The sequence below is a fragment of the Macrobrachium nipponense genome, chromosome 30, assembly GCF_015104395.2.
Source record: "Macrobrachium nipponense isolate FS-2020 chromosome 30, ASM1510439v2, whole genome shotgun sequence".
In the NCBI taxonomy this organism is placed as follows: domain Eukaryota; kingdom Metazoa; phylum Arthropoda; class Malacostraca; order Decapoda; family Palaemonidae; genus Macrobrachium; species Macrobrachium nipponense.
Genome location: NC_087218.1, coordinates 7,983,095 through 7,996,803, shown reverse-complemented (window position 1 = coordinate 7,996,803; position 13,709 = coordinate 7,983,095). Strand labels below are relative to the sequence as shown.

The following is a 13,709-nucleotide window of genomic DNA, read 5'->3' as shown; positions in this document are numbered from 1 at the left end:
TGATGATAATAATTTGCCTAAATTGTAACGAGGAAGGAGGGTCCTCTGCCCAAGCCGTCGTGGGCATGAACAGGGTTTTGGGACCCTACCCCGTTGCTGGCATGTAGCAGACTCTGAAGCTAACTCAGAAGTTCAGAAAATCGTGTAGTCACCGTCTAAATTCGGCTGTTCATCCTTTTAGAAGAAATTGATAAAAACACTGACAGACAGACAGCAGAGATGTTAAGCGACATATTTTTTCTTTACCTTCTTAAATCTTGTCAAACTGGGGATAGATAGATAGATAGATAGATAGATAGATAGATAGATAGGCAAATATTTATAGAGAGAGAGAGAGAGAGAGAGAGAGAGTGTGTGAAAATGTTCAGCCATGATATGCTCCTTTCCTCTCCTTTAAAAATATAAGCAGGAGAGAGAGAGAGAGAGAGAGTAAGAAGTCGCTGAAACAGGTTCTACAGCTAGGCGTGTTTTCTTTTCCCATCGAGTTATCATTATCAGTTTCAGATCACTTACAACAGAGCGCAATCCGTACACGGCCCCGTCTGACACGTGCTTATTAGTGTCAGGTCGATTATGAAGCCACGATTCGGAGAAAGCTCTTTCTTTCAGCGTACAACAGAGTCGGCTTAAAATACTTCCAAACAGACTAGAAATACAACAGGTGATGACTGGGTTAGGAAGTTGATCAAAACTTGATTATATATATATATATATATATATATAATATATATATACTATATATATATATATATATATATACAAATATATATTATATAGAGAGAGAGAGAGAGAGAGCAATAAAGGAACAGGTTACGTCTGTAAGTCACCTTGTGCTAAATCCAAGTTAAATTCAGTAGGTAATCTCAGAGTCCTTCATAATTACTACTAGTCTATTCTCGCATGACGCTCCCCCCCCAGCCTTCTCCGTCCTTCTCTTCTCTCTCTCTCTCTCTCTCTCTCTCTCTCTCTCTCGTCTTTTCATTCTTCTTTTTTTCTTTCTTTCTTTTCTCCCCCGTGTTTAGTATCCTCCTTTTTCCCTCCTCCTCCTCCTCCTCCTTTTGCCAATGGACGTCAGTCAGTACTTAAGTCTTCTCGCTGATATACGACCAGGCCCGTGAGCGGCAGAACGAAGGGGTTCTCTGGAAGACGTAGCCAAAAGGCGCCCTGGAAGATGGCTATTACGTGGTTCCATGCATCTCCTGGAACAAGGGAGGCGGTGCGTAGCATGAGACAGTGAGACGAGGAGAAAAAAAAATGAGGGAAGAGAGAAAACAAAAGATGAGAGACATAAATGATGAGGATAATGATGATGATGATGATGATATTGTTAGCGTAGGAATGTGTTCTTTGAATGCGTATACTGGTTGGAGGAGTACGAATGGAAGGAAGAGGGAGAATGACGAGGAGGAGTACGAAATACGAGGCTGAAGTGGCGGAGCAGAAGTTGAAAAAGAAGAAGAAGAAGAAGAAGAAGAAGAATTAAGATGAATAAATCACTCCTTCGAGCTTTGGTTCACAAGATACAAGTTAGTAGACCAGCGGTCGTGGCAGGAGGTATACTATGTTACTTCGGCTGCGGTGGCGTTGGTGGTATATAGGCGGCAGTGAAGTTCTCCGAGGGTGGACGCGGCTGCTGGCGTTTTTGCGAGGACCTCGTCGAGGTGAGATGAAGACGAGGCCCAAGAGATGAGTTGCTTGGATGCTCAAGCGGCAAGTCGTCCTCCTCCTCCTCCTCCTCCTCCTCCTCCTGGGCAGGTGGTGGTGGTCTGGCAAACCCGTTTCGTTCGTCCAGGGGGCCTCCTGTCTCTGCTTCTTGGCCTTGGATGTCTTTTCGCAGACTCGCATCGCCAGAACAATATATATATACCCTGTTTGGCTGAAGGTAAGATGGCTTTCTTTAACCAGTTGCAGCGGACCGTGTCTGGGTCGAATGGTGCTTGAGGATATCTGTCGCCTCCGCTGAAGGCTGAAGGCCGTTTTTGTGGCAAGCACGTGTTCTGGCCTCTTATTAGAACTTTCCCTCTTCTTATACTTTTGAAACTGGTTGCAGAATTAGAGTACCCTAGGTTTGCTATCTTAATTTAGATGCTACGTCAGTGTTGACAAAGTTCTAAAACAAGCAAGAATATACACCCGTTTGTATGTCACCGCCTGTACGGGACGGCTTTTGTCAAGATCTCTTGTATTTTTGCCCTGAACTCTTGACGTGCTGGTACGTGGACTATTCAGACATAGAAGGGCACTATGTTCGTGGTTACCGTGTTTTAATAAAACCCATCACTCATTCTACAACCCCCATTTAACTCTAATCCTCTTTAATTTCCGTTCGAGGAGTTAGATAACTTCCGTGGAAGTAGGGATTGTTTAGAAAGTATATATATACTATATATATATAGATATATAGATATATATATATATATATATATATAGATATATATATAGATAGATATATATATATACATATATAGATGTATATATATATAAAAATAGATATAGAGATATATATCTATATAATATAGATATATAGATCCTATATATATATACATATGAGAGATATATAGCATATAGAGACTCATCTAGATATATACATATATGTATGATATATATATATATATATTATATATATATGATATATATATAATATCTATATTTATATATATATATATTCTATATATACTATATAGATATATACATATATATATAAATCTATATTCTATATTATAGATATATAGATATAGAGATGTATGATATACTATATATATGTATATATATTATATATAGATATATATATATATATATATATATATATATATATAGAGAGAGAGAGAGAGAGAGAGAGAGAGAGAGAGAGGAGAGAGCGAGAGAGAGAGAGAGAGAGAGAGAAACTTCAGTTGAATGGAAAAGGTGTTAATATAAGAGAGCAAGCGCATGATTAAAGAATGGCTTGTATGATAAATATTATTATTATTTTTTCATTTTTAAAATTTTATTTTTTTTTATTATATATATAGATATATATATATATATATATATATATATATATATTTTTTTTTTTTTTTTTTTTTTTTTTTGCGAACTCGAAGAGGTCCGAAAGTAAACCTGGTGTCAGCAGGAGGGGCAAGCAAAGTAGGAAAAACAGAGACGAGCAAAAGTTGAATGTGTCTGCATCTAGGCATTGAAAGCAACCGTCATCTCTTCAGCATCGTATTATTGTTGCTTCAGGATTAAATGCCATTACCATTATTACTCGTTATAATTCATAACAAAATTTGTATTATATTTTGATGTGTGATTAAATATCCTTCTTTTTTTTATACGAGCGCCATTTTATTCACATGCTGTCTTTTAGTGATAATAAGGTCTTTTTTTATTTTCACGTTCTAGCCAATGCCAGTATTTCGTTTGGTTACTCGTCATGTATTTAGTTGATATTAAGAACGTAATACTGGGAAGGTTAATGCGGAACCTCTTTCTAATGCTTCTGTAAGCAAGCTCTCTTTCAGTGCAAAATCAATTGGTTTTTAGCAACCGAAATGACTCTTGACACTGAAGGAGTGAGAATTTATAAATCAGATCTCTTGATGCTTCTCTCGCAGTGAAATTCGCCATTGGGGGGTTGGGGCTGGGGGCTAGTGCCGTCAGTGCGGTGCACTGCAGGCATTATTAAGGCTCTTTGCAGCGTACCCACGGCCCCTAGCTGCAACCCCTTTCGTTCATTTTACTGCACCTCCTTTCATATTATCTTTCCTCCAGCGTACTTTCCAACCTCGCCTAACAATTGATTCATAGTGCAACAGCTTTTGAGGTTTTCCTCCTGTTACGCCTTTCAAACCTTCTAATGTCAATTTCCGTTTCAGCGCTGAATGACCTCACTGGTCCCAGTGCTTGGCCTTTGGCCTAAATTCTGCATTCAGTCAATCAATCACAATGAAAAAAAAAATTTGTTTGGCTGATTCCGAAATCTGAGGGTTTTATCATACTTGAGAGAAAAAGATTTAAGGGTGTAATTTAGTGTGTAATCAGTTTCGTTGGAAATTAATCATAACGAAAAAACTGGGAAATTTTTTTATTATTATCAGACCCTATCTGTTCAGTATTACATCCCTCATACTGGTGTAATTCTCTTCGAACCTGAAGATGTATAAAGCAAAGCAAATCCATCAAGTGTAAAAGATATACGAATCAAGTTCGTAAAAAATTTTAAATATAGATATATTCTGCCGCCGTCAGACTTAAAAAAAAAAAAAACGTTTTCTCTCCCAAACTATAATACAATGAATTGTATTCGTAGTACCTAAAGAAACAAACATTCATCGTACTTGTGGACCATCAGACTTACGAAAATAAGTTTTTTCTTTTAAACTTGAAACTAAGTATATTTTCTCTCCATAGATTTAATCAGTCAAACTTAAAGCGTTGAAAATTTTCATCCACTAGCTAAATATAATAAATAAAAAGAATAAAAAAATACAAATGTTATCAGTCGGACTTTATCCACAACAACAAAAAAATTGTAAATTAAATATCAGGCTTAATCCTCCGACCTCTTTATGTTCAATATGAAGTCTCCCATTGCTTGCAATGTCGTGCAATGTACGGCGTCAGTGCAATCAGTCTTTTCCTGTTGCAATATTGAACGAAATCGGACCGGAATCGGTGATTGCATCTATCAATCTCTTCCCCGGAACGTAAATCCATTGGCCGGTTTTGGTTTTTTTTCTATTTTTGTCCAATCTAATAAACTGTATTTTACTCATTTATCAGTTTCATTGTTGGAGCCAATTAAATGCTAGGGCTACTTCGATCCTGGAACGACCGTTTGCCACTCATAACGAGTGGTCATTGGCCTTCCCTATTATTATTATTATTATTATTATTATTATTATTATTATTATTATTATTATTATTATTATTATTATTATTATTCTGTTGAATAAAATCGCAGAATTCAGCGAATTAATCTTATATATTATATTTTCTATTTTTCTTACTCTGCCATTTTATTCCACAGAATGTGTTTAAAAGAGGGTCTTCTTCCAAAATATTATTATTATTATTATTATTATTATTGGGGTGTCCCTGTCTCCATTATTCTTGCGCACTAAGCTTCCATTTGGCCTTGAAATGGAACATTGTCTGTTACTATTGTATTTAATATTACACCAGAGGATAGAAATAACTGGTTTCTGTTGAAACTGTGGTAGATTCCTCCGCAGAGTCTCTCTCTCTCTCTCTCTCATCTCTCTCTTCTCTCTCTCTCTCTCTCTCTCTCTCTCTCTCTCTCATTAATAATAGAGAAAAACAATATTGATGTAGTCATAGATTTATCAGAACTGTTTAAGCAATTCTAAAATATTATTATTATTATTATTATTATTATTATTATTATTATTATTATTATTATTATATTTATGCCATTCCAACTGGCCAAGTTTTGGTCGTCAGTGTGTGCTTGCCAGTTCCCTTTTTCAAATTATTCTTTCACCTACAAAGACACTTACTTGTCATGATCATAATATATTAGAAAACAGTTAAATTTCTATATTACGATTTCATCCTATACCTGATTTAATGTAAAAAAATGAGGGGTACAATGAACATTGTTTTATAAATATATATGGTTCAAGAATGGTCTATCTTTGCTATCTAGGTAACAGGATTAAAAAGAAGTTAACTTAGAATATCACTGAAATAAAAGACGTACAAAGCCTGGACCGTTACTTATTCTATAGCGTTCTGTCATACACACCAGACATATGTATTCATGTACGCAAGTAGGGTGCTCAGTTGTATACACATGCATGAATAGGGTATAGGGCTGAGTCATACATATACATACATTCTGTGTATGTATAAAACGCAATCAACCTCCCCCAAATATGATTAGCAATTCCCCCAAACCCCTATTTAGCATATGTTTGAACGTACCCTTTTGTTTCCACGGCCATGCAGCGCCCACTGAACGCGCCAACGCTTACTGAACGGCGCCAGAACCGAACAGATGGAGAATTATGCTTAATGAATAATGGAAATATTTTATTGTCAAAAGCAGATGACTCACGACCAGAAGGAAGTTGATTACATCTGAAAGAACTGCAGGGAACTATTGCTCCTCCTCCTCCTCCTCCTCCTCCCTCCCCATCCTCCTCCTCCTCCGCCGCACCCTCATCCTCACAGAGCTCGCCCGAAGGATTTCCTCTTGAGAGGCAAGATGAAAATCGGAGCAAGGCAAAGCTAGAGAAGATGGACAGCTAAGAAGCGAAAGAACAAATGGAACAGATGAGAAGTAAAAGGCAGAAAACAAGGCGTTCGAAAGAAGATGGTATCAGACAGCTCTCTCTCTCTCTCTCTTTCTCTCTCTCTCTCTCCTCAGGAAAGGACAACCAGCGATTCCTTGCGCATACTAATGTCGTGAACTGTGTCCTGAATGATCGAGGAATGAGTTAACCTTTGTTACTCTTCATTTTGAGCTTGCGCAACCTATAATTATGCTGGGTATTTCTGAAGCACTTCATGAAATGTGGTTAATTTTTTCTGTTTGTTGGGTGGTTGAATTTGAGTAGCCTTTGCCCCCGAACGAGTCCTTGTCCAGAGGCGCCCCGAAAGTTAAGATGCCTGATGTGGACGTTTTGAACTCTTAGCAATCAATAGAGGATGTCTGCTTCTGCCAGAGATTTGTCTCTTTTTAGATAGAATGGTTTCGTTGTGGTAGGTTTCTGTTTCTTAATAGTAGCAAATTTGACTTGGACCGTGAACGGATATTTTCTTGTTTGTCATTTTTTCATGAGTTGTATTTCAACAGAGATCTTTCACATTCACAATTGATCCCTGATCCTATTTTCCTACCGAGAGCAGCCAGGTTCCGCTGTCGAATTCTCAGTTCCAGAGGTTCTTTATTCCTCACACCGTTGGACTGTGGAACAGCCTCCCTGAGAATGTCGTGCAATTGGGACTTTAGAAGTTCAAGCGAAAATGTAATTCAATACAACCATAATACAATTCTCCTTGTACTTTAATAATTTACTTAATTATTTATTTATTTGTTTGTTAATTTATCTGGTTCTCTAATAATTGATCTCCTCTTTCTGTATTTCCCATTACGTTCTTGGTACTTCTTTCGAATGAACACCATAATATTCTTTGGAAGCTTGAATTCCAAGTCGGCGGTCCCTATGGGCTTGTTCCATATGAATAGGATTCATCTTCTGAATAATAATGACAATAATTGGTATATCGTTGAGTCTCAATACAAGTCTGGGAACAAAGTATTGCAAGAGTAAGAAAGCTTGATGCGGACTTCTGGACTGTGGCAATCAATCGGCTGAGAGGACAATTCAGTTTCGTTAGCTCGCTTTAATGGTCATATCAGTTTTTTCATGCATGCGTTTATAATTGCTATTTCTTGAGAGAGGAAATTGGTGGAATTGGCAGTAGCTTATGATGTCATCATCATATCACTTCTATCGTTCCGACTGCTGTCTTAAAGAGTTCTTTTCTAATTTCACTTTGTTCATGGTCTCGCTTTTATTGGTGTTTTTTCTTCATGATAATATAGGTTATTGAAGAATGACATAATTTGACAAATTAATTAACCATCCGGTGGTGGTCGCTCAATAACTAATGTCACTTATTTCCATCGAATGCTGTCAGCCGTTCCAGAGATGTCTTGCTGACAGAGGCATAAACGTCTTGCTGACAGAAGCATAAACCACCCAAACTCGTAGCGGGAATAATAATAAAAACAATAAGGCTTCATACATGTTATATTCTTTAGTATTAAGCTAGTTTCTTTTGCTCTCTGTTGGTTTAAGCCAAAAGTCAAAGGAATTCTACACATGACAGCATTAACTAGAACGACGGAGTATGCCTTTGTTTTCGTATTCTGAGGAGTTCATTCGGTAAATTTGCAGTCAGATCTCCACCTCCACATTCTAAAAAGGAATTTGAATATCTTACGTGTGTTCGTTGGTTTATTAATTGGATAAGATTTCTTGAAAACATACAGACGTATTTTCATGAAATTTGTATAGATAGAGTTAGATCAGGACGTTGGTTTTCTTCTGTTGGGTTGTCATTGGAAATTCACCTGGCCTATTGCTGGCAAGGACAGTTGCTGCTGGGGCAGCCTATGGAATTCTTGGAGGCTGAAAGACATATTCATCTCCTGACACTTACTAGTTAGTTCACACACACACACAAAAAAGAAAAAAAAAAACATATATATATATATATATATATATATATATATATATATATATATAATATATATATAATATATATATATATATATATATATATATATATATATATATGGCTTGATTGATCTGGAAATCATTAGATTTAGTACACCGAAGTAAATCCTTTTTTTCCTTTGTTGGCCCGTTCGAAAGAGATACCTTCATAACCGCTTTCTATACTCCAATGGCGACCCGCTTCCCATAATGGCTTAAGAATGGAGGGTTCCATTAGGAGTTAAAATTTACTGCCTCTCAAACACGGACTCTTTCGCAAACAAAAGCACCGCATCTTAACAAAGCCCACCGGCTTGTTGTTTTTACATTACCAATTCTTCCCGTTCTTTATAGCAGGAATGGATTCCGACAAAGCAATAAAAAAAAGAAAAAGAAGAACGACTCGTGCAAAAAGATCATTGTTTATGTCCCCATAACTTTTGAATTTATGCTTTCGTGGATTTATGAATATGCGTTCATTATTCCCACGAGCAGCTGTTACTGCTGCTGTTGCTGCTGCTGCTGTGCTATTGCGCCAAAACCCAGAAACCATAATTCATCCTTTCCATGTTTATTATTGTGCTAAGTCGAGTTCGAATCATTATCTGATGCGATAACATCGCCTATTAATTAAGCGTTGCTTCGAGGAAGTCCGAAGCCTCGCGGGTGATGTCACGTCCGTTAAGACGTCCGCTTTTATATATCCTTTGTCATTGCCCGCCGGGGGGTAGGGGAGGGGGTTTCTCGCCCCACCCCACCTCCTCCTTCCAATTGGAGCTGACCTCCAAGGTAACGTCTCCATTTTCCTTTCGTGGGCTTTGTTTACCAGTATAGGTCCCTTAGACTTCAGTGGAGGGCGATGCGAGCTTTCTCTCTTTTTCTCTTCCCCTGAATCTTTCTCCCTTTTTCACTTTCTCTGTCTCTCTCTCTCTCTTTCTGAATCTTTCTCTTGCTTTCTCTCCCTAAATTTTTCCCTCCCTGGATCTTTCTTACTCTCTCTTTCTTCCTGAATATCTCTCTCTCTCTCTCTCTCTCTCACGCAGTTGGTCTTCTTGAATAAGATAGCTTATATATTTTTCTTTTGCTTTGGGACATCAGATTTCCTCATGCTTGAACGTACAATCCATATTTTCGCCTTAAATAGTAATTTGACCCACACCTATCATGAGATCTCTCTGTCATATTTAACATTTTATATATTTATTTGACAATTTAGTACTCTTCATTTCATTGGTGAAACGCAGCGATGAAGATGATTTCATTTTGACAGTTAATTAACTCGGAACACCTTTTAAAATATTTTCGTGGTTAATTTTGTAATGATTTATTTCGGTCAGGTGAAATGTAGATTATTGGTCACCTGACAGTCATTTCGATCAGGTGAGACATAGATTATTGGTCACTTGACAGTTATTTTAAGAACTGAGAAACCCAGAGTTTCTGACAGCCAATACATCTGTGGAGTCACTAACCGGGTTAGTTGAACCCTCATATAATACATATATATATATATATATATATATATATATATATATATATATATATATATATATATATATATATATATATATATATATATATATATATATATATATATATATATATATACATATATATATATAGATAGTATATATACACACATGTTTTGTACCATGTTGAGGTCTATAAACACGTGATGAATTATTCACTTTTCAAAATCTTTGTATATACTTTCCTTGTTTGAATCTCATTCAGGAGAACTAATCGCTCCTTTCGTATTTTTTTACATTGTTTTTTTAATATTTACTTGTGTATATACCTGTCGTCAAAAACGACCGCATTATCTCAGTCATTTTTGTGTCATCGCGATGAATATCCAAACACTTCGTCCTATATTGATCTTAAATATTTCTTTTTATTAACAAATGAGGCGATGAAATATAAGACTGTACTACACATCATTAATGAAAAATGGGAGAGTCAGATATTCAAGTACATAACAGCGACGAGACTCCATTCCGTCATTGTCGACGGCCGTCAGTGATTATATCAGCTGGGGATACTTACCTCCAATTCACAGAAACAGATGATATGAGTGATAGTAACCTTATGATTTTCATGCCAGGAATCAGATACACACTGAGAGAAGAAGAAGAGGAAGAAGAAGAAACTGCCAACGATAAGAGAGACATTAAAAGGGTCCGGTGATAGTCAGTCCGAGTGGATCGCCATAAAATGGAAACAGGCTGACCTTTGCTCGTTTCGGGGGAGTTTATATACTAAAAGGGGGCCGGGTCAACTATACCTACCTACGACATTTTTTTTTTTTTTTTTTTTTTATTTTTTTTTTTTTTTTTTTTTTTGGCGACCCTTGGTCCGTGAACCTCGGCTTAGAAGCATGCTAAACCTTTCTTTTTTTTTGATCGTAGAGCAATCGGAATGAGGCTGAATCTCTCTCTCTCTCTCTCTCTCTCTCTCTCTCTCTCTCTCTCTCTCTCTCTCTCTCTCCACTCGAAAGATTTTACCAGACTAGGCGGCCAACAATGGAAGTGACATGAAAGTGAGCTCAGGTTAAGGTTCTCTCCTCCTCCGCCTCCTCCTTCTTCTGGTGATTGTTCCAGTGAGGGTTCGGCAACGTGAAAGTGAACTTACGTTAAGGCTTCTCTCCTCCTCCTCTTCTTGGTGATGTTCCAGACGAGGTCGGCAACATGAAAGTGAGCTCGGGTTAAGGTTGTTGTCCTCCTCCTCCTCCTCGGTATTTTTCCAGATGAGGTCGGCAACATGGAAGTGACCTCAGGGTAAGGTTGACTATCGATGGAGCGTCTATGACAATCGGAAGAAAGATGCTGTCATGAAGAAACTAATATCAGCGTCTTGCTGCCTCAGTCATGGCAGTAATTTTGTTAGCAATGGTCATTTTAATGTTATTTAATTGCTGCTTAGCAGTACGAGGCATTGTTACTGTAACTGACGGGCACTGATCATAGTATAGAGATAGCTTCTCCATTATCATTTGTATTGTATATGTGTGTAAATGCATAGTAAACAAGTACCTGTTGAAGCACTAGCAATAGCCGATTGTTACGACCCCTTTGGCCGTAATGCAGGTTCTTTATACTTTAATAATCACAGGGATCGTAGGCGGTAAGAAAGTACACAGGGTAGAGGAATGTGGACACAAACACCAGAATAAAAAATTAACAATATTTAATTATAAAGTACACTAACACTAAATCAGCCTTGTGATTAAACTTAATAAATATGCGCAATAGCAATAACAAATAACGGGCTCACAAGGATACCTAATACTTAAAAGCTGTCCCTAACACAGCAAGGAAAGAACATAATATGCCAAAGGTTCAAATAATAATAATACGGGCCCAATAATGAAAAACCACTAACCTATAACTATAAGAATGTTGGAAGACTAGAGAAAATAAAGACAGGAAAACCTTAAACCTCCTACCTAACCGTGTTAGTACTAAACTTAAAAACTAATTCAAATAGACATTCTGAGGGGCAATAAATACCAAATACTCCTAACTAAATACTATATATATATATATATATATATATATATATATATATATATATATATATATATATATATATATATATATATATAGCTATTATAAACCCTTAAATGGTACGTAAATCCTACGTTACAGAGACGTGGACAGGAGTTCCTGGAGGTCGCTTCAACCTCCCAGCAGCTATACGGGGGAGCTCGCAAATTGACCAGGTAGACACAGAGGTCGAGTTCAATCCCGACGAGAGACGACACAGAATAATCACCTCTTACCTGGCAATTGCCTCCCTACGTGCCTCCTCACGAGCCCTTAGCTCTCCTGGACCAGCAGCTGAAGACGGACAGGACAGTGGTTGGGCGTAACGCCTCCTACGTGGCTGGACAGCAACGACCACGTCTTCCACCAAATCCTCTGGCAGGAGTACAGGAGTCGCAAGTGACTACCACCTGCGATATCACAGCCGTGATCAAACTCCAACGATGTACGTACACCGTAGATGGCCGAGCACATCTACGCAAAACCACTGTAAACCTTCAAAAGGAGTTAAATAACTCTCCAGAAGGCTGCTAACAAAAGAGCGTACGTCCAGAAGCTTATACCTAGGCCCGAACTGAACTATTTAAGGCCGGCCTCCACGCACCGCACAACAGTTCCATTCCAACTCGAAAACAAAATAAAACAATCGTTAACACGATAGTTAGGCAATTCATAACAAGAGGAGGAATCACTGAGCAAAACAACTGAACGTTACGTTAACGTAGAAAAATACAGCTACTGAACTGAATATAAGAGAAAAAACACTTAAAACTAAGCTACAAGGATGATTTAAGAAAATAAACAATCAATAAATTACGTTAATTTGACACTGATATAAAAACCTAATGCAATATCATCAGGTGCTTTACGATAATATTATTTCAAAGACAGCAGAGCGTGGAAGAAAATTGCCTTTTTATTAAATCCTTTTACTCTTTTATACACATTATATATAATATATATTCATATATATATGTGTGTGTGTGTCTCTATGAATGAATGAACACTGAGATGAATGGACTCGCCAATGCACAGGTAAAACAAAGATGACACACAGACGAACGAAGCACCGTCATAAAAGAAAAACTATACCCAGAAGATAAAGGAATTCATTTGCAAATGTTTTCTTTCGTGTTTCTTGATTGCTAACGATTTTCGGAGTGTCGGCCAGATGACGCCAGAACAAGTTTTTTTTTTTTTTTTTTTTTTTTTTTTTATCACATGCAAATGAAATTTAGCCTTGCACTCCTTGGGGGACGCCGGACAGTGTTTTAAGCTTTGTCTGAAAACCTATAAATATTTACCTTAGAGTTGGTTTTACAGGCATTGGATGATGACGGGGTTGTTGTTTTTGTTGTAGTCGTTGCTGTTAATTAAAGTATACAGCGAACCTTTAATGGAATAAGAACCTAAGAGCATGAGCTCGAAGTTTTCAGAGTTTTATGATTATTCTTTTAAAATCATAGTAAATTGAATTACAAATGAACGAGTCCCTGTATCCCTTCAGTTTCATGTTTTTTCTTTGATCACTTGGGCTACCCCATCTTCCCCTACACAGTTGTAACTACACACAGATTTCAATGAAATAAATGAAAGTCCAATAAACTGGGAAACTAAAACGGAAGTAATAACCATGGTGAAGGAAATCAATTTAAAAATGCCTTATTAAACAGCAAGGTCAATCAGTAAGCGATGTCTGCAAGTTAACATAAATTACTAAAAAAAAAAGCATTGCAGAGTCCTGAGGGCCATACCAGGTCTCCTGCTCCCTCTCATAGGTAGCAACACTTCCAGACCGTTTTAACCTCTTAGTGGGGATAGTGCCATCGGTGCACCTCACGCGATGCACTCTAGGCATGACTTAGGTTCTTTGCAGCGTCCCTGCTGCCCCCTAGCTGCAACCCCTTTCATTCCTTTTACTGTACCTCCATTT

At 37.5% G+C, this 13,709-nt stretch overlaps 1 protein-coding gene across 9 annotated transcripts in view; it reads left to right on the top strand.

Annotated features, from left to right (window-relative positions):
• LOC135202253 (uncharacterized) overlaps nt 1-13,709 on the top strand; it is a 1,045,919-nt gene that overhangs the window by 669,543 nt on the left and 362,667 nt on the right. The window contains exon 1 of one of the 9 annotated variants that reach the window (XM_064231538.1): nt 1,676-1,882. The exons of the other annotated variants lie outside the window; for them this stretch is intronic. Within the exon in view, the coding sequence (XP_064087608.1) occupies nt 1,687-1,882 (196 nt within the window). The 5' untranslated portion in view covers nt 1,676-1,686. Of the gene's footprint in view, nt 1-1,675; nt 1,883-13,709 lie in introns of those variants that run through there. 9 annotated transcript variants of the gene reach the window in all.